Source organism: Rhinoraja longicauda, chromosome 20, assembly GCF_053455715.1.
Source record: "Rhinoraja longicauda isolate Sanriku21f chromosome 20, sRhiLon1.1, whole genome shotgun sequence".
In the NCBI taxonomy this organism is placed as follows: domain Eukaryota; kingdom Metazoa; phylum Chordata; class Chondrichthyes; order Rajiformes; family Arhynchobatidae; genus Rhinoraja; species Rhinoraja longicauda.
The window spans coordinates 13277882-13305613 of record NC_135972.1 but is presented as its reverse complement, the minus strand read 5'-3'; the positions used below and the strand labels follow the sequence as shown (position 1 = coordinate 13305613).

The 27732-nt window shown below is 39.6% G+C and overlaps 1 protein-coding gene across 1 annotated transcript in view; it reads left to right on the top strand.

The window, feature by feature from the left end:
- ipo8 (importin 8) overlaps positions 1–27121 on the top strand; it is a 73659-nt gene extending 46538 nt beyond the window's left edge. Inside the window, exons 14-25 of the mRNA XM_078416971.1 lie at positions 1614–1779; positions 3211–3371; positions 5011–5136; positions 6674–6740; positions 8649–8774; positions 11120–11217; positions 13247–13342; positions 16824–17044; positions 19575–19777; positions 21343–21558; positions 22566–22682; positions 26141–27121. Of these exons, the coding sequence (XP_078273097.1) occupies positions 1614–1779; positions 3211–3371; positions 5011–5136; positions 6674–6740; positions 8649–8774; positions 11120–11217; positions 13247–13342; positions 16824–17044; positions 19575–19777; positions 21343–21558; positions 22566–22682; positions 26141–26238 (1695 nt within the window). The 3' untranslated portion in view covers positions 26239–27121. The remainder of the gene's footprint in view (positions 1–1613; positions 1780–3210; positions 3372–5010; positions 5137–6673; positions 6741–8648; positions 8775–11119; positions 11218–13246; positions 13343–16823; positions 17045–19574; positions 19778–21342; positions 21559–22565; positions 22683–26140) is intronic.
- The last annotated feature ends 611 nt before the right edge of the window (positions 27122–27732 follow it).

The following is a 27732-nucleotide window of genomic DNA, read 5'->3' as shown; positions in this document are numbered from 1 at the left end:
GTCGATATCTCTCGTTTCTCTTTCCCCTGACTCTCAGTCAGAAGAAGGGTCTCGACCCAAAACATCACATATTCCTTTTCTCCAGATATGCTGTCTGACCAGCTAAGTTACTCAAGCATTTTGTGTCTATCTTCAGTTTAAACCAGCATCTGCAGTTCCTTCATATACATTAGGTGCAATACTTTAAAGAGATTTACTCAGATAGATGGATTGGGTTGAATTTTGTAGGGCAGCCAGAGATATTAACCCCTCATAGCAGCAGCCAAACCTAATTTTAAATGAACGTTGATGATTGTTAGTTTGTCTACCGAACAAGCAGTCTTCATGTAGCAGTTTGATGTGAACTGTTCTTGCACTAATACTACGCTCTTTCCTTGGTAGAAATGTTGCTGAATTAGAGTATATCTGTTGGCATGCTGTCACCATGTTGTCTGTATGCTTAGAAAGTTTGGATTCAATAACCAGATGCAAATCACTGGTTTTGATTAAACTGTCAGTCTCCTGGAGGTGTAATCCCTCCATTCTCTGGCTGTTCACATGCTTTCCTAAACGCATCTTAAATATTGCTGTTGTATCTGCTTCCACCAACTTCCTCGGCACTGCATTCCAGGCACCTACTACTTTGTAAAAAAAAAAGGTCCACAAGTCTCCTTTAAACGTTCCCCCTCCCACATTAAACCTATGCCCTCTCATATTTGATATTTCACCTGCGCAGAAAAAACGGACGATCTATGTCCCGATACCCAATAGGATAATCTTATATCCTATCCGCTCGCCCTTCAGCCTTTGGCATTCCAGAGAAATCAATCCTGGGCTGTCCATGCTCTCCTTATTCCAATAGTCTCGAATCCAGGCAACATCCTAGTGAGTCTCTTTTGCACCCTCTCCAAAGCCGCGACAACCTTTCTGTAAAGTGGCGTCAAGAACTGCATACAAAATTCGAAATGTGGCCAACCCAAAGTTTTATATAGCTGCAACATTAATTCCCAACTTTTATACTCAATCACCTGACCGATTAAAGGCAAATGTGCTGTGTGCCTGTTTTACCACTTGTGTTGCTATTTGCCAAGATCCCTCAGTATAATCAGTGCCAGTCGTTTGCTAAATAATTCAAATGAAATATTGTTCTGTTTTTGTGTGAAATATGTTACAAATTTGTGCCTTACAAACCAAAATCGATATACAATGTATTTAAAAACTACTTTTCATAATTCATAAATAGGTCTCTTAAAGCATTGAACTTTTCACATCCTTGACATTTAAAAAACTATGGGTGTGGAGATTAAATTTACTGATCATCAAAGGTCATAAGTGATAGGAGCAGAATTAAGCCATTCAGCCCATCGTCTGCTCCGCCATTCAATCATGGCTGACCTTTCCTTCCCTCCTAACCCCATTACCCTTGACACTATTTAATTTAGCTATTATTTAGTTTAATTATTGTTAAGCTATTCAAGCATAGCCACTGTTCTGTATTATTGAATGTTTTCAACTGTCAATTCCGCCTCGGGCCCAAAATGGCCGGTGCTTTAACTACAAATGTTTTTTTTAATACAATGCAATCACTTTCTAATAAAGCTGATTACATTAATTCTTTCTGACATGGTTTTTAGGCATGTTGGGTTCTTCATTCGTTTTGCAAACTGAAGTTCACAAATGACCTCAATTTAAGAAATGCAGTTGAGTTGGTGAAGAAGAGTTTAATTGAAGATAAAGAGATGCCAGTCAAGGTTGAAGCTGCCATAGCTCTTCAGTCATTTATTAGTCATCAAGATGAAGGTGAGTTGAAGGGAGACTTGCACAAAAGTGTCTGCTGTGATCCTTGAAAACTGTTTCATGGAGTCTTTCACCTTCTTGACCATGGACTGGTTTCCTTGTAAGCCAAGCTGCTTTATTTCATTATGGCCAAACAATGTCATAGAGTTATTCAACACAGTACCAGGCCATTCGACCCTACTTCATGCCGACCAAGTTGCCTACCCTTGCTAGTCTCACTTGCCTGCATTTGGTAAACTAACACTTTCTATGGTCCTGTCTAAATGCCTTTTAAACATAATTGTACCTGCCTCTACCACTTCCTCTGGCAGCTCATTCCACATACCCATCACAATCTGAAAATGATTTAGATCATGACTTTGACTTGATTAAATTAGTTTTCAGTTGTTTGTAAAGAAAGATAGAGAGCCATCCTGACCTACCATCTACCTCATTGGAGACCCTCAGATTAACTTTAATCGGACTTTACTGGACTTTATCTTAAACGATATGTTATTCCCTTTATCCTGTATCGGCACACTGTGGACAGCTTGTTTGTAATCATGTATAGTATTTCCACTGACTGGATAGCATGCAACAAAAAGCTCTTCACTGCACCTCGGTACATGTGACAATAGTAAACTAAATTAATCAGGGCGATATTGCTATGCACTGAGGTATCTTGTGCTGAAACGCTTTGATGGAAAGGATTATGGGTCTGAGTAATCTTACTATTGTGGCTGAAGTTTAAAAGAATGCAGCGACCATAACTCTATTCACAAACCTGATTAAAACACTTTATGATTAGAAGCTAAAAAGTTACGACTGGTCCATTTACAACCTGCTGAAAAACACACAACACAGTTAAGTTCTACATGTTGTGCTCTCTTTTTGTTTGTTCTATCAAGCACTGAGATTTATTGTTTCCTGTGATTTTGGACCTGATAAATTAGTGCCCAAATGGCATGGGGAAGGAAGTGTTGATTGCTTAATTTGGTTTCATGCTGGTGTTTCCATCCATGGTTGATATTGTACAGCAACGGGGCATTGGGTAAATATTTACTGTGCAAGTACATTAATGAGGGAAACTTGTGTTGAAACTTGACTAGGGGTAGGCTAGAGAATTGAGTAGAAGACTTAACATTGCTGTTCCCCCTGATCTCAAATATTTACTTAAGGAGCTTTTGAGGCAGATACAAGGTCTCACAAATATGTTCTATTGGGCAGCATCAAATGGAATTGTCCTGTTGGATAGTACAATTGGGCAGTTTATCTTTAGCTAACTGATTTGAGTAAAAATTGGAATCTTTTCTAATTAGAATCGAGTCAACAGAGGATTATGACGTCTAGGTCATCTAAATGGAAGCAGTGCAACAATATCTAGGAGGAAGCGGAGGCAAAAACAAGAAACTGGCTAAACACTTTGAAGTTAACGCTTTGATATTTATCTCCCAGCTAAACTGTATATAAAGCACTCAGTTAGACCAGTGATGCAAGAGCTGCTACACGTTGTCCGTGAAACGGAGAATGATGATCTCACCAACGTCATTCAGAAGATGATATGCGAATACAGTGAGGAGATGACCACTATTGCTGTTGATATGACGCAACATTTAGTAAGTACTTACTAATAGATAGGATTTATTTGTGACAATAAATAGTCCAGTGGCTTGACTTTTTCGATGAACAATTCTGCCTCTTGGGAAACGCACCATGCCTTGGCAGTATCAGTCTTCACTCTGGTGAGTCTGAAGATTATGGGTTCAAGCCTTAACCCAGGGAAATGCACACACCATCCTGGTTCAGGTTTCCAGGCTGGTACTGCTACACTATCTGACATTGTTTGGATGAGTTAAACAGATTAATCTTTTGCAGTCTAGGCTGGATATCATAGAAAATTAGTGATACAGGAGGTGGCTATTTGTCTCATTGCCAGAGAAAATTAACTATTTGCCAAATCGCACTTTGCAACTCTAGGTTTGCAGCCCTGTTCTTCAAGTACACATCTCAGTACTCTTTGAATATAATGAGGGTTTCTGCCTCGACTGCCTCTCTCTCAGGTAGTGAGTTCCAGACCCCTGCTATCTTTGGGTGAAAGAAGCTTCATACTTCCTCGTTAAAGCTTTTACCTGCTACTTTAAAGCTTTGCCCCATTTATTTGATACCCCTGCTCGGATCCTTCGTAGATCCTTCTTCTTTTACTCTTTCTTTAGATTTTACTTTAGGCTTTAAAGATACGGTGCGGAAACAGGCCCTTTAGCCCACCGAGTCCGTGCGGACCAGCGATCACCCCACGCACTAGCACGATCCTACACACAAGGAACAATTTACAATTTTATCGAAGCCAGTTAACCTACAAATCTGTGCGTCTTTGGAGAGTGGAAGGAAATCGGAGCACCCGGAGAAAACACATGTGGTCATAGGGAGAACATTCAAACTCCATCCAGACAGCAGCCGTATTTGGGATTAAACCCTGGTCTCTGGCATTGTACGGCAGCAACTCTACCACTGTGCCACCCCAAAGGTCTTGGCACCTAAAACTTCATCTATTTTAGCCTATCCCATTTGACTTGAGTCGAACTTTTCTAGCCCTACCAATATTTGTAGATATTCTCTACGTCCTCTCCAGCGCAATAGTATCTTTCCTGCATTGTTGTGAACAGAACCGTATGCAGTGCCCAAACTAGTGTTGCGTACAGCGGTGGTAAAGCTTCCGTATAGCATATCCCAACTAATAACGGAAGCATTCCACGTGCCTTTAATGATGTAATTAACAAGTCTTGCTACCTTTTGAAGATCTGTGAACATGTACTCTGTTCCTTTGTACCTCCCTTTGTACCTCAGTATCGTTCCATTTATTGTAAATTCCCCTGATTTATTGCAACTCCACAAATGCATTCCTTCAAGCTGGACTGAATTCAACTTTTGAAGAAACCTTTTGAAGACAACAAAGTAGTGACACCATCTGGCTGGAATGTGCATTGTGGCTGCTGAACTCACCAATATCAGTGCCCCATGGTGTTTTCTTGTTTTGTAAATAGCTGGAGTTACAATTAATAGCAGTATTTGTGTTCGGGTCTGATGCTAATACTCCTGAACTTGCATTTGTTTGTTTAAGGTATTCCCACTGCCCTTTGCACTTCTTCAATTATGGAATCGGCTAAATGAAGTATTGATCTCCATAAAGTAATATTGGTGCTTGCATGTTTCCGAACAATTTGACAAAAGTTAACGTATAATTGTTTTGCTTCTCAGGCCATGACATTCAGCAAAGTTCTTCAGAGTGATGCTTATGAAGAAGTAGAGGATAAAACAGTAATGGCAATGGGCATCCTGAATACGATAGACACGATCTTGACTGTGGTGGAGGATCACAAGGAGGTCAGTAAGTTCATAAAGAGTTTGATAAAAAGCATGTAAACTTGAGTTGCTCATCTCATTAACCATAGAAAAGCCCACACAGCAAAACCACCTATTTATAATCAGTAGTAACAGCCTCCCAAAACTGAAGCAAGCCTGGGACACCCTTATTTAGAAAGATCAGTTGAAAAGGTCACTTTAAAGTTTTTTTAGAGATACATCATGGAAATGGACAATTTGGCCCATCGAATCCACGTTGACCATCGATCATTGTTCACACTAGTTCTTTGTTCAACCACTTTTACATCCACTCCCTACACAAAGGCCAATTAATTTACAAACCTGTACGTCTTTGGGATGTGGGGGGAATCCGGAACACCCAGGAGAAACCCACGCAGTTGAAGGGAGAACATCCAAACTCCATACAAATGGCACCAGAGGTCAGGATTGAACCCAAGTCTCTGGCACTGTGAGGCAGCAGCTCTACCAGCTGCCCCACTGTGCTGCCCAGTGAATTGGGAGTGCAAAGTCCATCGGAGCAAATGGATGCAAAAGTGAACAAGGTTAAGTGAAGGGATGTACTTACCTTGAGAGTGAGATGCATGTTTCAGGACCAGGGAATGAGGAACTTGGGTATTCCTATATTATTTACATATATCACAAACAACAGACGTCCCACCACAGATCGCTATGGAACTTCACTCGTCACAGCTCCAGCCTGAATATTATCCAACCAGGCTGTCTTTTGTCAGTAGTCCAGATCCGAATCCATACTACCAAGTCACTATTAATCCCGTGTATCTGAATCTTCTAGATGGGCCTACTATGGGGGACTTTATCAAATGCCGTGCCAAAATCCATGCAGACAACATCCACTGCCCTACCTTCATTTATCACCTTCCTCACCTCCTCCAAAACCTTAATCAAGTTAGTAAGACACAACCTGCCATGTACAAAGCATGTTGACTGTCCCTAATTATCCTATTCTCCTCCAAATGTAGTAAATCCTATCCCAAAATATCCTCTCCAATAGCTTCCCTACCACTGACGTGAGACTCACCAGCCTATAATTTCCTGGATTCTCTCTACTTCACTTCTTAAATAAAGGAATGACATTAGCTACTTTTCTTTGCAATATTTCTTTAACTTTCTTTCTTTAATCTCCATTTGTCGTGCTCTATACTTATTGATGTTTTTTTAACTGTTGTCATCTGTGAGACAATGACAATCTCATTAGGAACAATCTCATTAGGAACAATCTCGGGTTAGATTTATTAATTAAATGGTGTAGAAAGTAATTTGGTGTTACAACTCAGAGACTGAACCCTACCTTCTCAAGAGGAGGTTTTAAAGAACCTAAAGATTCAGAGTAAAACATGCTGATTTCTTTTGAGTGATTTCATTGCTATTTTTTGAGTTTTAACTTCGTAATTTCGAACTTTAAATTTCTGGCAGCTATATTACATAGATAGCACCGTACCTCACTCATCTGCATGGGTACCCGTTTATTTTAGATTAACACTAAGCATTTTCTCTCCATTTCCTTCCCATCCTCTAGATTACACAGCAGCTCGAGGGGATCTGTTTGCAGGTCATTGGATTAGTACTTCAAAAACACGTAATAGGTACGGTGTAAATTGTGTCCTTTATTTTTTTTGGTGAAGAAATCTAAATATGGCCCTCATGAAGTTGTACAAATGTTTGTAATTCTCAGGACATGAGTATAAAATTTAAAAACACAAGTTGCACACACATAGTGTCATTCATCAACTGTCTCAAACTGATTTACATCTAATGCATTGTCTCTGTGAAGTTTTATTACTGTTGTAAGGTAAGAAAAGGCAACAGACAATTTGCACAGAGCATTGTCTCACAGATGGCAATGAGATCATAATTAGATAATTGTTCAGAGACCTGATTGCAAAGCAGGGTTTATTCCAGCAGCGCACAACTACGTATTACATATTCTCAAAAAGAAACACGAGGACAACTATTTCCTAATTGTTTCATATCTCGAGGAAGTGTTTGGGAAAATAAAGTGTGGTTCTTGCATTTGGAATGTGATTAAATATCATGGAGTTTATTAGGCAAGGCTAAAAACAACACTTTGGGACGGCATTTTAATGCTACTGTGTGGAAGCGTTAGTCTTTAGTCCAAGTGCTAGAGTAACAAAGTGGGTCAGACAGCATCTCTCGAGGGAATGGATAGGCGGCCCTTTGCATTGGGAACCTTTCAGACTGATTTTAGTATGGGGAGAAAGTTGGAAAAGAGGTAAGGGGAGAACAAAGCCTGCAAGTGATGAGTGGTACTGGTGAGGGGGGTTTTGATTGGCAAGATGAGTTGGCAAAGGCCAGAGCTGAAAAGAAGCGTGTCAGATAAGGAGAGAAGAGGAGTGAAACGTAAAGCCAGAGGGGGGAGTGGAGATGGGAAGAATGATGGAGAGGAGGTGGGGGGGTGGGGGGGAGAATAAACTCCTCTAACCCCTCTACGGCATTCAGCACTCCCAATGTGGCCTCCTTTACATTGGCGTAACCAAGCACAGACTAGGCAATCTTTTCTCTGACATTTGTGTTTGGTCTGCCAAGGCCTACCGGATCTCCTAGTTGATAACCATTTTAACTCCCCTTCCTATTCCCACGACGACCTTTCTGTCCTGGGCCGCCTCAATTGCCAGAGTGGGGCCGCAGGAAAACTGGAGGAACGGTACCTCATACTTTGCTTGGGTAGCTTACAACCCAATGTATGAACAGAACACATTTTAGGTATAACCACCATCATTCCTTTTTTCCTTCCCTCTCTTTCCTATGCTTTCCTCCGTGGTGTGCAGCATTCCTCTTCTCTCCTCACCTGACACCGTTTTGTCTCCTTTTCATCTCTTGACTTTGCCCACCTATCTACCAATTAATACACCCCTCATCTGTATCCACCTGTCACTTGCCAGTTGTGGTCCCCGCGCCCACTTCTTTTGCAGCTTTCCTCCCCTACTGCAATCAGTCTGACGAAGAGTCCCGACCCAAAATGCCACCTGTCCATTCCCCCTAGAGATGCTTCCTGACCTGCTGAGTTACTCCACCACATTGTGTTTTACTCAAGATTCCACCATCTGCAGTTCCCTGTGCCTCTAGCTTTTAGACCACTTCATTTAAATTTGTAAATTGATTGGCCAGAACTTCAGACAAACTCTCCTGTTTGTCTTCAATAAAAGAGCGGTGAGACCTTTTATATCCACCTGAGAGAGGCGGGTGGGGTTGTGGTTGAACAACTTGCTGAGGTCCATCTTTCATGAGGTAGGGCTGCCTTGGTACAGTACTAACATTTCAGCGTAAATTTTGTACTGGTGTTGAGAAAAATGAGGATATATTATACCACCTGCAATTTCTTTTTATTTTACTGCCTTTCTGGTAGTATGAAACTGTCTGTAATTTTGCTGTAATTTAACTGTGTTAAATTATTTTATTGATGGAATACGATGCGTCACATCTTCCTTTATGAAGTTTCTTAAACCATAATATCTGCTTTTTGTTTGCTCCAGAATTCTATGAAGAAGTTCTCTCTTTAGCATACAGTTTAACGTGCCAAGTAATCTCTCCTAATATGTGGCAACTACTCGGTGTTCTTTATGAAGTTCTTCAGCAAGACTGCTTTGAATATTTTACAGGTATTCACAGTTATTCCTTTTGTATTTTAGCAAAGGCTGCACATTGCAATGAAAACATGATCGTAAATGTATAATTGTCTTTGATGCAAAAACATTCAGTGAATTCTTGCAAATTCAGTTTCAAGGTTATGTTACTCTGCTGAACTTCACAAAATCCCAGTGCTTTATCTATATATTTACAACTAGATTGTCGTTCTCTTAAGATATTGAAAGACATTTTGGGTCAATTTTTTTTTAAAGAAAAGGGTAAGATTTTTAGTCCATTAATACTGCTCATCCTGTTGTACAGCTTAAATAGATGTCAGAAATATTGCTCTGGGGCAAATTAGTTAAGGAAAACAGATTCTCTTCCCTTCAATACAATAGTGACTCAGTTGGATTTTTAATGACAGTCCAATAGCTTCATGGTCACCAATGCCAACAATATTTTTTTATTTCTGACTATAAAGGAACTGACTTCAAATTTCCAAGGTACACGATGTGTAAGATTTGAGCCTTTCTCCGAGTCCAGGCATCTTATCCAGTAGGATTATTGCCCTTCCATTCTGCAGAGCAAGCTTAAATCATCATATAGGCAAAAAAATACATCTTAACATCAGTTCAAAATGATATATTTTGTAAAGGAGGGCACATTGACATTCAGAGTGGCACCACATCCTGTCTGAAATTGATGCATTTACTGTTTACCTGAAACAAGCACTATGAACATGTTGATCAGCCAAAGTATAAAACTAGCATTGAATGTACAGTAAAAGTGTGCGTGTACGCTGAAAATGAAAAATGTCATTTGCGTGAAAGCTAAAGCAAGTAGAAAGTATCCCAAGTTTGCAAGTTGCTATAACAGTGATCTCTCTGAATTAATGTTTTCAACGTATTTTTTCTCTTCCATGATCACCAACTGGAAGATAAACATGGAGTTGCAAATATATTAAAATACATTGGAAATGCGCACATCAATATGGCATCACCCCTTTTAGAAACATAGAAACATAGAAAATAGGTGCAGGAGGAGGCCATTCGGCCCTTCGAGCCAGCACCGCCATTCATTGTGATCATGGCTGATCGTCCCCAATCAATAACCCGTGCCTGCCTTCTCCCTATATCCCTTGATTCCACTAGCCCCTAGAGCTCTATCTTGGTACTTCCCGAAATGAGACATCCCAATACAACTGACAAAATACTTTTTTTTATACAGGATGCAGCAGCCAATTTTATGACATCAATCTATCACAAATAGCAATCTAATAACAATCGTTATTAATAACATTAAACTGAGGAAAGGAAAAGGTTGAAAATTAAAAAGTACCGTTGTGTTTACCCTGCAAGTCCTGTTTTTAAAAAAAAATTGTTTCAGTAAAATCACTTCTCATTGTTCTAAACTGAAATGTGTATTGGCCCTGTCTGTTTAATCAATTGATAAACCTGCCATCCCATGAATCAATCTGGTGAACTTTCACTGCATTCCCTCTGTGAACATGATTACAGATGTATTGTGATTAGCAATTCCGTCAGACCTATCAAAATCGGGGCCAGGAAAGTTGTACTCAAAGGACTTTTTTTAGTGGTCATTAAAATATGCTTTGGGAGTTGACTCTTACCAAAATATTCTCAGGACTCGGGTGGCATGGTTGCGCAACAGTAGAGTTGCAGCCTTGCAGCGCCAGAGACCCAGGTTTGATCCTGACTACGGGTGCTATCTAGGGAGTTTGTACTTTTCTCCCTGTGACCATGTGGGTTTTCTCCGGGTGCTCCGGTTTCCTCCCACACTCCAAAGACGTGCAGGTTTGTAAGTTAATTGCCTTCAGTGAAATTGTAAATTGTCCCTAGTGTGTAAGATAGTGTTAGTGTATGAGGTAATCGCTGATCAGCACAGACTCGGTGGGCCGAAGGGCATGTTTCTATGCTGTTTCTTTAAAGTCTAAAATTCTAAAATAAAAACGCTGTTATTTTTAGGTTGATTTGTATTATCAGAGATTTTGATAATGATGTCAATATATAAGCAGTATATATTTATTATATAAGCAAGTAGTTAGGTAGACTAGTCTAACCATATAAAAAAGCACATTTGTCACTGGTGATTGGAGTGTTTTGAGAACGTTGTTAGTACATAACTTGGACCTCTTTAAATCTACCACTTGCAATCTTCCCATGGAAAGGGCCTGCAGTGTATTACTTTGGAAGAAAAGTGTATAATTTTCCAGATGCCTGAAAACATGCAAGTGAAGAATTTTATGTATTCAGCTGAACATACAATGATGTATGGTGTCTAGAACTAACAAAATGATAACAAATATAGCTATTCTGTAAAATAATCACATAGAAATTCTGATCATTTTGTCTTTCAGATATGATGCCTCTTTTGCATAATTATGTGACTGTAGACACAGATGCATTTTTATCTAATCCTAAAAATGTCGAGATCATTTATAACTTGTGCAAAAAGGTAAGTTAGTAAAATTAGGCGATGCCTAAAGGAAGATATTCCTGTTTTTTTGTCACCCTTTTCACTTTCATGGCCAATTAATTACTTTAGAGGCTGAGTCCTCATTGCAGTGCATGAGCAGACAAGATCCAATTTACACAGTGAGATAATGTCAACAACAGTAAAATGAATGACCATTTAGCTGGTGGTGGTATTGCTTCAGGGATAAATATTTGATACTTAACATGCAGAGGTGCTTTCCTCTTTCAATAGTGCCACGGCATCTATACTGAACAACTGAACAGATCAACTTGGCTCAATATTCCCATAAAGATCGCACCAGAAATGCTATGGGACCAATAACCTAATGAAAAGAAGAGTTATTTTAGTTAAAAAATAATGCTGGAGAATTAATAGAACTGAAAGCTAATACATTTACAGGGCCTGATAATCTGAATCCCAGAGTATTGAAGGATTGTAGTCCAGGAAATGAAGAATATATTGCTTGTCAACTTCCAAAATTCTAAAGATAATGGAATGATCTCTGCAGACCAGAGGGTGGCAAATGTAACACTCCTATTTTAAAAAAGATGAAGATAAAAGAAAAACAGGCTAGTTAACCTAACATGAGTAGTTGGGAAAATGCTACAGTCGCAAGACAGTCTAAAAACTAACAATGGAATTAGATAAAGTGAGCATGCATTTATGAAAGAAAAATTGTGTTTGACAAACCTACTGGAGAATTCTAAGCCTATAATTGCTAGAATGGATAAGGAAAAACCAATGCATTTGGATTTTCAGTGAGCCTTTGGTAAGGTTTCCCGTAAGAGGTTAGTGTATATATATTTAAAAAAAGAAACTCATGGGATGAGGTGGTAAAATATCGTGGGTTGATGATTAGTTGTCGGACGGGAAACAGGGTGCGAATAAACTGGTCTTTTTTGGGATGGTAGATAGTGACTAGCGATGAATGCGTAGGTCGTTATGTAGGGGCTTTACTGTGTTCCTCTCATGAAGGAATAGCCATTAAGTACTCACAAGAGGTTTGTGAGGGGAAATGGGGGGCCCATTAAACATATCTCAATAAAATGTTGGTGCCTTCTCAAGGGGATGGTTGGGGAGGGGGGGGGGGTTTGATAGGGATTAAAGCAATAATCTTGACATCCTGTTTCCCCGAATCAATTCCATATATCATTTAAATCACATTATGACAAAATATACTCTTTGTAGTTTATTTAGGTTTAGGTTTATTATTGTCATGTGTACCAAGATATAGTGAAAAGCTTTTGTTTACATGCTATCCAACCGTACTAATTGGATATAAATACAATCAGGATAAGCAAGTACCAATGGTAGAGCAAAGAGAAAGATGCCACAGTGCAGAGGATAGTTTCTCAGCATTGTAGTGTAACAGTTCCAGAGAAAGTGTCCAATGTCCACAACGAGGGCGGGTGCGGAGTCGGGACCCTATCCTTGCTTTTGGAAGGTTCAGGTCTGATTACAGTAGGGAAGAAGTGTTTCTGAATCCGCTTTCAGGTTTCTGTATCTTCTGCTCGGCAGGATTGGCGACAGGAAGGAATGATCATGGTGGGAAAGGTCCTTGATTATATTGAATGCTTTCCTGAGGCAGCTTGTAGATGGAGTCAATGATGGGGCGCCCGCTCTGTGTGATGGACTGGACTACATCAAAACTCTGTAATTTCTTGCAATCTTGGTCAGGGCTGTTCCTCATCCAAGCTGTGAACAAAAGAAAAACAAAACTATTCTTTGAGCAATCATTTTCTTTAATTCCAAAATGTAACATTGACAAATAATTTCAGATAATTGCCGAAAGAAAGTGCTACATTTGACCATCTAACTCCTGTACTGTTTTTTTAAGGGGTAGAGAAATGACCTCACCTCTCAGAATGCCTTTCGATTAGCACCTTGTTTCAGCACTTTGGGCAAATGATATTTTCATAGGTTTAAAAGCTTTTTGTGTAGTTATTACCAGATGAAAGCCTGGCCCTGTTTTTGCAGCAAACCTGTAACCCTGTGATTGTGTTCTTAGGTCCTGACGGGGGATGCAGGAGAAGATGCTGAGTGCCATGCTGCAAAGCTGCTTGAAGTGATCATCCTTCAGTGTCAGGGAAAAGCCATTGATCAGGTAACAGAACGGAGCAACTAGCAATGTCTCAGGATAAAAAGTTTGATTGAACAAAAGCAGGAAGAAACGCTGACTGGCCTGTTGGTATCTTATTGCAGAGGTTTGATTAGCAGTTTTTGGATGTGCTTGAACTACCCATAAATTATGGAGAAGATTAATTAAGCCATGGGTTTGTTTAGCATGAGGTCAGCATGCTTGTGTGTATCATGCTGAATGGGCAGTTCACCAGGAAGCATTGGATTAGTTAGTTCAGCAGAATTTTGTGACTAATATGTAGAATCTCCAGCCCCCACCATCTGGGTGACCAGTGAACCATTTTAGTTTTTTGTTTCAGTTATTGTAATTCTAGCAGTTAATTTATATCCTCATACCCAAAATAATCCCTCTGTCCATGTATTCATGACATTCAGTATTGCAGAGGAACATCTGAGGACAGCAGTTTTGTACAATGTCGGATCCGGTTGTTATAATGTATTCACAAATGTCATGACTCATGCACTATAAGCTTGGATTGAAGGTAGTACAATAGATCCTGTTGCACCCCTGAATCAAGCTGCTATTTCTTGTCACCTGCTATTTCTTGCAAATGTAGGTTCCAGACCTAACATTTGTCTGAAACTGTTAGTATTTTAACTACAGCCGAACTCACTAGGTTTGGATCTGGTGTGAGTTAACGAGGTAATTGTGGTTCAGCTGTGATCGCCTGTTGTCAAAAGCCATTGTTGTACCCTTGAATTATTACAGGGCATCTTTTGATGATGTGTGAAGAGATGTATTTGAGAATATACAGATATAATTTGAGTTGTGGTCTAGTCCTTTACTGCATATGGATTCTGAAGATACAAGGAGTCACACTTACGTTCTGAGTCAAACTGGCGTCCTCAGTTTGCAGATCTTGCAAGCCTTTTCTCATGATTTACCATAGAGCTAAAGCTGCAGTTTTTATAAATATCTAACCTCCGAAGTCAAAGTCCCAAGATTTTGAATTTATTCATGCTCTGAAATATCCCCGATTCTTGTTCAAAACGTAGCTTGTTTTTCAGGCTCTCAGCGTTGCACACCTTTCCTGAAATGCAGCTAAGTAATGTTTTCTATTAACTATGGAAATGCTCTCTGATCTCTGCTGTAAGCCGTAATATCAACAGGTTTTCAGATGTTCTGCTCAGTAATTCAGTAATGCTATGCCATATCACTGATTTTTAACTTTTTTTTTGTTCAGCCTTCCCTTCTGTGTTGGTACCAACAGCAGTTACTTAAATTTCTGTTGGTGCCTGCCCCAAATGGCTGTCTTGTTATTTGCAAGGCAGAGAGTGTGAGCAGAATATCGCACCGCAAAAGGAAATGGGGAATTAAACCATTCTTACATTAATCTGACATCTACACAGACTTCTTCCAGGAGAAATACAGATTAGAAAATGTTTTTTTTTTCTGTCTCCCGGACACTCAGACTGAACGTGTTGGCTGAGATCTATCTCAGATTAGGAATTAAAATTGAGACGTCTTCATATTGCAGAGTGTTGCGTTAGTCATTACATTTAGTCATCAAACCTATATTGGGAGTCCAGCATTTCATTACATCGCAGTAATTGTAACCATACACTCGATTCATTTGTTTTTAATGTGTGGATCATTATTCCCATGCTTTATTACAATCTGTTCACACAGACACGCAAAGCCTGGTGATGACTTGCTGAAGAGCTTCACATTTCCATAAGAGTCGGTGTATGCTATGTGCTTGTATATTTTTTGATTGATTATGGATTTCTTGGATTTCACATTACATTTACATTGCTTTTCCCTTGAACGAAATCTTCCCAGCTGCAGTTTATAATTACATCAAACATTGGTGATATTCACGATGTTCATAAAAATAAACATTTCCAATCATTTTGTAGTGTTTGAGAAAAAAATCCATTGAAGTGCTCAAAGGATTGATAAAATTGTGCAGTGCAGCAGGTAATTTGGGCCTTTGTGCGGAATATCCAATCCTATTCTTTTCACATATTCCTCACATTTCTCATTTTCAAGTGACAATCCGGTTCCCTTTCAAAAATCACCATTAAATCTCCTTCCATCACCCTCTCTACCTTCGTTCCTTGAGACAAGCAGTAAAATTAAATCATATTTTACTATTAGAAATTTTATAACACAGAAGGAATCCATTTGGTAAATCATGTCTATGTCATGATTTTAAAAAACTACTTGACCGAATCTACCATTCAGTGCTAAATCTGTATATGTATACAGGCACAGGATATATAGAAATAATTTTTGTTCCGATACTGGCTAAAAAAAAAATCGGCTTTCTTTATGAGGCAGAGCATCTGCCTACGATAGTGCTGGTAAGAGTGATCACTATGCTGCACCTTTTGAGTCAAAGTCTTGTCTTTGCTCCCAGGACACCTGCCCCCCAACCCCCTCTTTACATTATTTGGGATGACAGTCATGATGTTGGATCTAAACAGATATGGCAGCAATAAGCAGCACGGAAGGACATGAACACCCAGAAGTGCTCACCTGGGGTAGCTGTAGCACAGGACCATGTGCCTGCTAAAAACCATAAACGATACGTTGTCGAGAATTAGGCCAGCCTGCAACTAAAGGGCTAAATGGGAGTTCTGTAGTCCTGACACATTGTCACCATGAATGGTGGTGGACTAGTAAACATCGGACAGGAGGAGAGGCTAAGTGCATCTCTTCCTCTTCAGTGATAGTACCCAGCATATCTGCTATAGATAAGACTGAAATATTTGTAATGTGTTCAGCTGGAGGATGCCAAGTGGATGATCCATCTTCACTTTCTTCTGAAGCCCTCGTCATCACAGAAGCCAGTCTTCAACCAATCCAATTTATTCCACATAATATCAAGAAATAGGTGAGGGTAACACATCCCCCATCTGTGTCACTGAAGACCTGCACTGAATAATTAACCAGGCTCTTCTGGTACAGTTACAAGATTGGCATGGACAGTTCTGTGGAAGAGTGATAGAGCTATACAGCGTAGAAACAGACCCTTCGGCTCAACTTGCCCACACCGACCAACATGCCCCATCTGCACCAGTCCTACCTGCCTGCATTTGGTCCATACCCCTCTAAACCTGTCTTATCCATGTACCTATCTTAAACATTGCAATAGTACCTGCCTCAACTACATCCTCTGGCATCCCATTCTTACATTCCTTAAGATATCTGGTTAATGTGGCTGCCCTTCATATATCAGCCCAGGGAATGAGCATCATAACGCTATTCTATTCGTGAGCATTGCATCAAAATCATGATCACCACTCCCTAAAGCACACTGATGTTAGCAGAGCACATGTTTAGGGCAAGTGCAATTAAATTGCCCACTAGTACACATTTTCTACAGGTGCATGTAAAAGGAATTGAACAGAAGAGAAAACATTCATGTTTTTTATTCAAAGAAAAGGATCGTTCGTGTATACCCTGAAAAATCTAAACCATTTGTTTTCTTCCTCATTAGTGTATTCCCTTATTTGTTGAAGCTGTACTGGAACGATTAACACGTGGAGTTAAAACGAGTGAACTTCGGACAATGTGTCTCCAGGTGACCATTGCTGCACTTTATTACAGCCCCATGCTGCTTGTGCATACCTTGGAAAACATTCGCTTTTCGCATAGTGCAGAGCCGATCACAGCACAGTTTATTAACCAGTGGATGAATGACACAGATTGTTTTCTTGGGTAAGCGAATCCTTTGAACAAATAAATCATCATTACTGACTTCAAATCCCAGCATGAGGTTGAGCACAGATGAAGGTCAATAAGGTTTTGGACTTTGTCAATTCTTTCCTCAAATTGAAGTGTGTTTCGCAGGATATATCAGTAAATTTAGTTAGAGTAACTGCAGTTTTCAACATCTTATTGTGGAAAGGGCATCTAAGTCACTGATAAATTACAACAGATCTGGAGGATGCCAAGTGGATGATCCATCTTCACTTCCTTCTGAATCCCTCGTCATCACAGAAGCCAGTCTTCAACCAATCCAATTTCACTGGCCTGATATCACTGGTCACCTGCACTCTTGGTCAAGCTGTTTCTTCCAATGTGGCCATTGGTGCTCTCATCTGCTGGGAGACCTGCTCATTGGTGAGGCCAAGGGCAGCTCATGCGACCACCTGCCTTGATAGAGTAGGTTAATTGAAAATCGGCTCCTGATTTTGACTGCCAAATTTGCCATTTGATATTCTTGTCCTTTGATATTCAAAACATTTTAAAACCACTGGAGGCGCAGCAGTAGAGTTGCTGCCTTGCAGCACCAGAGACCCATGTTCGATCCTGACTACGGGTGCTTGTCAGTACGGAGTTTGCATGTTCTCCCCATGACTTCATGGGTTTTCTCCGGGTGCTCCAGTTTCCTCCCACACTCCAAAGGCATACATGTTTGTAGGTTAATTTGCTTGGTATAATTGTAAATTGTCCCTAGAGTATGTAGGATAGCGTTAGTGTGCAGGGATCGCTGGTCGGCCTGGACTCGGTGGGCCGAAGGGCCTGTTTCTGAGCTGTGTCTCTAAAATGAATTAAACACTCATTGAAGAATAAAGTTGAAAAAATTATGAGGGGAAAATGTTATGTTAAAAGGCTCAAAACACCTCAATCACTGAATATAGTTGAGGAGATGGATGTAAAACAAAAAGCATCATGGGTTATGGAGAATGAGTGGGAATATGACATTGGGGTAAAGGATCAGCTGTGATTATATTGAAGGGCGGAGCATGCTCGAAGTCTCAATGGTCTACTCCAGCTTCCAGGTTTCATGCTTAAAAACAATTTAACCTAACTTAATTAGGTCTGAGGAAGTATCCTGGCCTGAAAAGTCTTCTGTCCTTTCCCCTCCAAAGATGCTGCCTGTCCTGGTGTCTTCCTCCGTCATTTTGTTTTTTGCACAAGGTTATCATGTCTGAAGTTTCTTGTGTCTCGAATAAAAAAACTTGACTTGCCTTTAACCCAGCTGCTTATTATTTCCATTGATTTTAATGGACCTGCTTTACTTGCACCAAGATAATCGGAATTTGAGAACAGATTGTCCCCCACTAGAGATCTGGAATATCTGTGGGCATCTGTGTTATCCTGTTGGGATCTAGGAGGGGTCCAGCAATGGTCTAGGAGTGGACCAACTCATGGCCGATGGAGTAGAATTGCTGATTTACAGTTTCATTTGCCAGCAGATTCATGTGTGCTGAGCAGAAAATATGCTCCATTTTATTGGTAGTAGAACTACTCAGATTATTGTTGAGATTGGGCAATGTTCGCTATGGGGAAAGCAGATATTGTGACTGTTTACACTTTAGCAGAAAAATCTAGCAGATGGTCTTGTGGAGGTTATAAAATAATGGAGAGATGTTTTTGGGGATGAATAGAAAAAGACTCCATTGGTTGAGAAATCAGTGGATATCTGTGGGCATAGGAACTGAAACCTCTCCAATCTTTTGGGCCTTGGACACGTGGACTCATTGATCTTCTGGGCTTGGCAATAGGAGTCCCCATGATCTTCAGGAATTACAAGCAATTGAACTAGATGAGCAGAATGGATGCCTTGGACGATTACGGTATGGACAAAGTGCTGATAATTGCATGGTGAAGGTTAAATGGGAATATCAATGAACTTAGGGGTCTCCTGTATCCTCAAGAGCTTTGGTAGTTAATGTGCTACAATATATGCTTCTTGAGCTATTCTGTTTTTGAGATGTGTTATTCTAAGTGTGAACTTGCCAGGAATTTGATTAGTTAACTCAGTACTTTAATCAGTGGTAGACCACGCCATGCCTCTAATTTATATACTTGGCTGTGATCAGCTCTCTATGTTGACAGTTCCACTCTAATTAAAGAAAATGGAAGGACAGCTTTGATATTACAGAAAGGTCAAACGTGCTCACTGGATCAATTGGGTTGGTCATGGTCTTATTTATAGCAGCTAAAAATAGCTATAATTTGTACCAAAATGTCTCTTGAGTATAAACCATGGGAATTATTTTAAGTTGATTTTCTGACCTTGTCTGTAATTACAATGTAAGTCGGCAAAATTGAGGGTCAGACGATTTTGCGACCAAAAAATGTATAATTTTTCACATCCATTATTTTATTCATTCTTTGATTTCTGTCATTAATTTTAAATTATTTGATTGAGTACAAGACGTACACTTTCCCTGTATTGGGTTAATAGTTCCGAGTGCATTTTAATGCCTTTGTTGTAATTCTTCACTTTTATTGCCAGGCTTCATGATCGGAAGGTCTGTATTATTGGTCTGAGCACTCTAATGGAAATGCAAAACAGACCTGAAGCAGTGAATGCTGTAGCCGCTCAGATTCTGCCTTCGTTACTACTTCTCTTCCTCGGCCTCAAGCGAGCCTATGCAAGCAAAGTTACCAATGAGCAGGACGAAAATGGGGAAGAAGACGAGGATGTCGAAGAAAATGGTTCCTTTTTTACAAACTATGCACTTATTTTCCAAATGAACTTTGACTCTTTTTCTGTAGTTGCATGTTAATGTTGGTTAAATTGCCTCTCAAATTTTCTTCTTGCCCCTAAAGTGTTGACAAGATGACTATTCCACGTGGGCTTATTGCTGGCTGGTACCTTTAACAACAGCAGGTTAATTGTTTGCATGAGTTAGGAGGGATGCTGCTAAACTAAATTCCACAGTCGCATCTCACGGTATGCTTTCCATCTAGATTTGCTGGCGAGTTGTCAGGAGGAGGCTTCACTTTGGAGAAGTCTAAGATTGCAAGAGATGGGATTGTTTTTAAGTTTTGATAGGATTTGGATAATACATTTTAAATAAGTAATGTTAGTGAGCCTGAAGGCTTCATGTCAAATTAAAGGAAGAAGCACCAGAAAATATTTTTTTTCTTAAGATTTGTAAACTATGAAATAGCTTACTCATATATTTGGTTTATATAGATAAAGATTTAGCAGTCTAACAATAATAATCATCTACGAAATAATGAGTCCCATGGCTTACATCTTTGCCATAAATCTCTGATTCTAAAACACTTTAATACGAAAATCGTGACATTGGTGGGGAGGAGATTTGCATGTTAGTTAAGTGCCTCTGGTGATGGATAGCCATGAGCTCTCAAAGCATCCTTGGTTATACTATGTTAAAAAGGAATTTCCAGGAGATTTTCCATCAAATTGGCCAGTAATCTTCCCTCTTGCATTTTGCTCCTCGTTACATTCAGTTGTTGAGATTGTAATTGTCTTACATATAAATTGTAGAGCCTAATTGATAGGGTGGGATTAGAATATTTTCTCACCATCCTTCCTTGTGTCTCTAAATGTTAATCCACCACAGAACAGAAACTTGGAATTTTCTGTTACAACACTGCCCTTACTTTCATCCTGGCAATATTTAGCTTTCCAATCTCTCCCGCAGATTTTGATTCCTTTGTTGGGATATATTTCCACAGATTGAGATTGACTAACCATGATTGTAAATGTGACAATAAGTCACAGACAGATATTTGGTGTGTGCCGGTTTGGGGAAATCAACACAGTCCAATCTACTCCACATCCAATCTACTTTTCCAGCAGGGAGATCCATTTTTTAAGAAGCTCCAGAGGATCAATTTTATACATTCTGGTGCCATTCTGGGGTGAAATTTGGATGTCATTGATTAGCTGCTTTCTGATTTAACAAACTGAGCAATTAACCCCAGAGACTAAATTTTTGTCGACACTTTTTGTGCTATGTTTAGTAACTTATTAACTTTATTTATATGCTGTAACTGTAATTCTTTTTGTGCACAACCCGCAGGCATTGCCACTTTCATTTCACTGCACATCGAGTATGTGTATGTGACAAATAAATTTGACTTGACTTGACTTGACTTGACTTGACTTGACTTGACTTGACTTGACTTGAATTGATGGAAGTCTTTACCAAAGAGCTCTCTCATTTAAACATTCTCGTTATTATTCAAGAAAAGGCTGAGATCAATGTTATAGGTTTTATTTCTTAAAACGGACTTTTCAATTTTAGAAGAGATTCCAAGTGACGAAGATGACATTCGCGAGACAGGTCAGCAGTACCTAGATATGCTGGAGCAACACCAGGTGGAGGAAGATGAGGAGGATGATGATGACGATGAATGGGATGAAGATGGGTTAGAGGAAACTGCTCTTGAAGGTTTCTCAACGCCATTAGATGAAGACAACAATGTTGATGAATATCAGATTTTCACATCTGCTCTTCTAAGTATGTTTACAGACAATGCTTCCTTTCATATGCCAATATTGAAATTGAAGTTCCTTCAACCATTTAATTGTGTAATCTATTTAAGTGTGTGAGTTATTATTTCTGAACTATTATGGATTAGTTCCATTGCTCAGAATTCCAGATCAATCCCACAAAAGTTGTTTGTAAGTATAATGACTGACATTACAAGAACATGAAATCATTGCATTTTTGTTATATGAATCTCTTCCGGCAATGATTTTTTTGATACATTTGTTATTTAACTATTGATACCAATGGACCCGAGAGAAGAATATTACAGCAAGTCCTTTTAACATTTCCATTGTATTACTAAACCTGACACTGTGTGGTGCCGTAAAGAAAATGGGAAATAACAATTGTCAAAGTATGGTTGTTCTGCAGACAGTCAGATTTCTTTGACATTTACTTAATTTTAGTTTAGTTTGGAGATACAACGTGGAATCAGGCTCTTCGGCCCACCGAGCACTGACCAGCAGCAATCCCCGCAATCCCCTGCAGTACTGATGTTCGGCCCACCGAGCACTGACCAGCAATCCCCGCATTCTAACACTATCCAACACACACTAGGGACACTTTTCACATTTATACCAAGCCAATTAATCTACAAACCTGTACGTCTTTGGAGTGTGGGAGGAAAGCTAAGATCTCAGAGAAAACCCACGCTGGTCACGGGGAGAACATACAAACTCCATACATACAAGCACCCGTTGTCGGGATCGAACCCGGGTCCCTGGTGCTGTAAGGCATGAAGTCTACTGCTGCGCCACAACTAAGACCGGTGTGTGACATATTAGTGACTTCAGAGCAGTAAAGAGTAGTTTAACAGCTCCAATAGTTGTGTTCCCTTTTCAAAAACAGAGGTGTATTCATAATAATAATAATAATGATCAATATCAAATCAATATATGCATTGAAAGCTGAGAAAACTGCATTTAGAGACTTGCAAGATTTTTGTGTGCTACTTTCTGGGTTGTTTACTGTTGTAGGAATACAGAGTGTGGATGCTGCCTGGTATCAGACTCTCACTACCCCATTGAGTGAGGACCAGAAGAAACAGTTGCAGGAGATCTTCACACTAACAGAACAGAGGAAAAATGCAGCAGGTTAGTGCCTAACAAGGGGCTGTATGTTCTTTAAATTGAATCAGCAATGGTGAGCATGTTCAGATTTTGGCAAATCTCCACCCTCACTCTCCTGCATCCACTTCAAACTTTAAAATGGTGCATCTTCTGCACGGAACTAAAATTGCTCCTGCAGTACTGATGTTCGCCTGCTGATGTCACTAGATGACTTGCTGATTGTCTTCAAATGTCAGTAGAACTGCAATATAATTACAGATAACTTTATATCCTCTTCCTCTTGCCCTCCCCCCCCCCCCCAAACTGCATTAATTCCGTTCAATTTACATATCCATTCCTGCCATATGTATCAAAATTAAGTTAACATTTATATTTTAAATGGGGGGAAAAGGTAAAATTATAGAGTGACGAAGCACAGGAAAATATAATTGACTTCTCAATGTCATCTTTTCCCATCAACTGACAGCCATTTCGTTCTCTGTCTTATTTATATAACGTCCCCTTAAAAACAAACATATACTAGCCTCAACTATTCCATGTGTACTTTTGATCCATGGAGAAATTGTATGCCAAATTTGCAGTTTTGTGACTGAAATTTTAATCTAAATGTGCCCAGCACTAATGAAAATCGTAAATGTGAAACGTGAGGTATGTTTTTGAAACCATGGTCGTAAAAGAGCATGGTCAGTATTCGGGTGAAGTGAATCTGGTCATGCATTATGCAGCTTAATTTTGTTGACACCAATTTGGATCAGTATTTTTGTTGTGAATATAAGATTAACAGGAGTATCACGGCCTACTGATGGTTTCATGCCTTTTACTGCAAGACTGGACAGAATACTTTATTTAAAATCTGTCTGAACATCACACACTGATGAGCATTTACTCCTAATGAGTTATTGCATGAGCAATGTTAAAATGTCAAGAATGTTTAGATGTGAACAATTTGGCTCATACAATTTCCAGAGCAAGGAAATCATCTTGCAGCATGTTCTGTGGGAAGTGTGCAATCCTAGTGGGAAATCATCCAGCAAACTCCTGCCACACCTCTTCCTTTGACTTCTCTCTGACCTCTTAAAATGTATGCAGATGCCTTGAAATGAGTCTTAGCAAGTCTTTTTTAACTTATTTTACATTGAATCCAAATTCCTATGGCAAAATGATTGGCACATGCTCAACTCCCCAGGTGAATCTGGAATGCAAATGTAAGCCATATACAGTTTTGATTGTCTTTCACATTTTAATGACATCAAAGTGGTGGGTGTATGGAACAAGATGTCAGAGGAGGTAGTTGAGGCAGAGATTATGCCATCATTTTAGAAACAGTTAGACAGTTACATGGATAGGACAGATTTGGAGGGATGTGGACCAAACGTGGGCAGATGCGACTAGTGTACCTGGGACATGTTGGCTGGTATGGGCAAGGTGGCGGAAGGGCCTTTTTCCACACTGTATCACACTATGACTTTATTTTTGGGTGCCAGTTGAGGTTTTATGTGAGAAAAGAGCAACACCTTGGGAATTGTAGAAAATCAGTCATTTTCAAATTGTATTAGTTCATGTGATGTACCTTCAGTTTTCAAGAAAGAGGATTTGAGAAAGAGCATAGAAAATTGGAATGTGATTTTTTTTTAAATACCAGTGATGAGAGCTTAGTAGAAGTAGTGGAGATTTACCAGCATCAGTCTGCGTAATCCTTTAAAAAAATATATATTTTTAAAAATCATTTGTCAATGATTCCACAATATGGGTATCCAAGATTTAAAATAAAGCCGAATACATGAGATTCATTGCTTTATTGACATTTATTGGAAGTGATCCATGGGCTGAGATTAATCAAAATTTATTGGAAGTGATCCATGGGCTGAGATCACTGTCAAACAAACAGCGGATCTGGTAATATTGAAGATTAGAGGTTTCAGAATGTTATTCAAAGTAGACTGACTCAAACTGTGAAATCTTCACTTTGAATGATTACATTATGTGTGCTTGCTTTTAAATCCAAGCCACAGAAATTTTCAGATAATCTTTTTTTGTAAGTTTCCTCCCACATCCCAAAGTCCTGTGGATTGGGAGGTATATTTTCCATTGTCTAGGTGAGTGGTATAATTTGGGGTGGTTGATGAGAATGTGGGGAGAATTTTTAAAAATGGGATTAATGTAGGATTAATGTTCAATGGTGCATGGGCTCCATGGTACTTTATTGTCACATGTACCTTCTTTGTTTTGGAGACAATTTAATAAAATTATACCATACATAAGCACAATCATAAATAAATACAACAGTGCAATAATTACAGTTTTAGATATACAGCATGGAAACAAGCCCTTATCCCACCTTGTCCACCGGTTCACAATAGTTCATAAGACAAATGAACAAAATTAGGCCATTTGGCCCATCAAAACTGCTCCATCATTCAATCATGGCTGATCTTTCTTCTTGACCTCATTTTCCTGCCTTCTCCCAGTAACCTTTGACACCCTTACTAATCAAAAAGCATTCAATCTCCGTTTTAAAAATGCCCAAAGACTTGGTCTCCCCAACCGTCTGTAGCAATGATTTCCACAGATTCAACACCCTCTGATGAAATAAATTCCTCCTCATCTCCTATCTAAAGGTATGTCCTTTTATTCTGAGGCTGTCCACTGGTCCTAGACTGTCCCACTAGTGGAAATATCCTCTCTACATCCAGTATATCTAGACCTTTTATTTGGTAAGTTTCAAATGAGATTCCCCCCCCCCCCCCCCCATCCTACTAAACTCCTGTGAGTACAAGTCCAGAGCTGTCACACACTCATTTAATGTTAACACAATCATTCTCATAAACCTCCTCTCTGATGCCAGAACATCCTTCCTCAAATATGGGGGCAAAACCGCTTACTGTACTCTAAATGTGGTCTGACCAGTGCCCTATAAAGCATTGCATCCCTGCTTTTATATTCTAGTCCTCTCTAAATGAATGTTAACATGGCATTTGCCTTCCTTACTATCGATTTAATCTTTTGGGAATCCTGAGTCTCCACGTTTCCAGCGCCAAACTTGTGCTCGCGTTTCAAGTTCTTAAAAGTATGGGTTTTATCTTGGGTGTTGTCCTAGTGGCAGCACTGGGTTGGTGCTGCAGGGGTCGACATTGTCTGGCGATAATGTGGATGTATTTCACCACTACTCCACAGCTCTGTGGTGCTGCAGGCCGCGTCCGATCTGCGTGTAAAGCATCCGTGGGCCCTCCAGTGGCACCGGATCCACACGACCCTCCGAGCTGCTGTAGGGCCTCCGGCGCATTCTCTCCACACGTGCTGCCTGTAGAGGGAGTGGACTGGAGGCCCTGCAGCAGTGAATGTGCAAATGAATGGTGTTAATAATATAAATGTTTTAATTATAGTGTCATGTAAATGTTCACATTGTAAATGTATGGTTGATGGTTGGCCGAAGGGCCTGTTTCTGTGCTGTTTTGCTGAATTACCATTTTGTTCTTTCTCAGAATCCAAGAAAATTGAAGGACAAGGTGGCTATAAGTTTGACATGACTGCACCAGTTCCAACAATGTTCAGTTTTGGGGCAACTCGAGGGAACAATTGAACTATGTGTGTCATTTTATGAAACTTCAGGGCATCATGAAGAAAAATCTTTGATTCATCATAACAGAAGCTGTTGAGAAACCTTCGCGATAGAGTCGAACCCCTACAGCGCTGGATCGTCATTCGATTATCATTTGAGGGTTTTGTCAGTTTCTTTACTTTTCTCTCAAACTGAGTGAAAATCATCTGCCCTCTCCCCTCTGTAGGCACTATGGAGAAAGGTTTGGTTGGCCACCGCCTCTCAGGTTCCCAGTACACTAGCATTTGACGGGTTAATACAGATACAGTGCCTTCTGTCGCACGTCGTTTGCCTCAAATTTTAGTTTGGAAAGAAGTAGCATGATTTTAAAGGAAAGTACTTTAACCATATTTTTTTTTAAAATATTTGCCAGAGATTTTAAACAATCTGTTTATTCCAGCTCTGCTATTTTTAAAATTTCAGTGTGGTAACTGTTTTAACGTTTTAAAATATTTATCCTTGGTATAAACCTGTCGGTTTCTGTGATCTGTGATGGCAGTAGTAGCCTAGAGTTAAATAAATTGCAACTTCGTAAAAGATTAGTGGAAATTCACAAGTCGGACTTGGAGGACCGTCACAATTCCTTTTTTTCTGAAAGGGGAGGCAGATTTTAATAACGAGATGCACAGTGGAAAATGATCAATTTTCTGACAGTATATTTAACTGCTGAATGGAATTCAGGAGAACTTTGGATTTTGGGACATGATTTATTTTTTTGTTTATGTGATATAAAGAGTCAAATGCCCAGGTGGGTAAAATAATTGTCATCACTGGTTATTGTATATTTTCATCAACCCTTTGAGAGAGCTTGTGAGTTTTCATTCTCAGCTATTGGATGCCTCAATAAAGCCTTTGGTTGAGCAAATATTTGTCCAACTGCATTTTGTTTTGAAACCCAATGTGTGGGAAGGAGCTGCAGATGCTGGTTGAAACCGAAGATGGACACAAAAAGCTGGAGCGACTCAGCGGGACAGGCAGCTTATACACTTGACCATTTTACACTGCATGTCATAGTCAAGTTTCAACCGAGTGAGGGGAAAGGAAAAACCTGAAACATTAACTCTGCTTCTTCAACTATAAATGCTGCCTGACCTAAATTTTTTTCCCCCAATATTCTGTGTTTTTACTTTAGTAATCAGAGATTTGGTTATGAGGAATATGAACGAAGAAATTGCCATTGGAATGGGTTATGCAAGAATTCATGTAGTGACAATAGATTACGTCAGAAACTTCATGGTGATGGAATGATTTCAAATTTTGTGACATGTTAGACAATAATCAACAATGGTTAACTGGGAAACTCCAATATATTCAGTTTCTGAAGAACAAAAATATACAAAATTAAACCACTGGTGAAAATCAATGAAAGATGAGGATAGAAGTCGGAATACCTCTGGCAGTCTTTTATGTCATGGATTCAGACATGTATTGGGCCTGAAAATATTATCCCAGTATTCACGGAAACATCAGACCTGA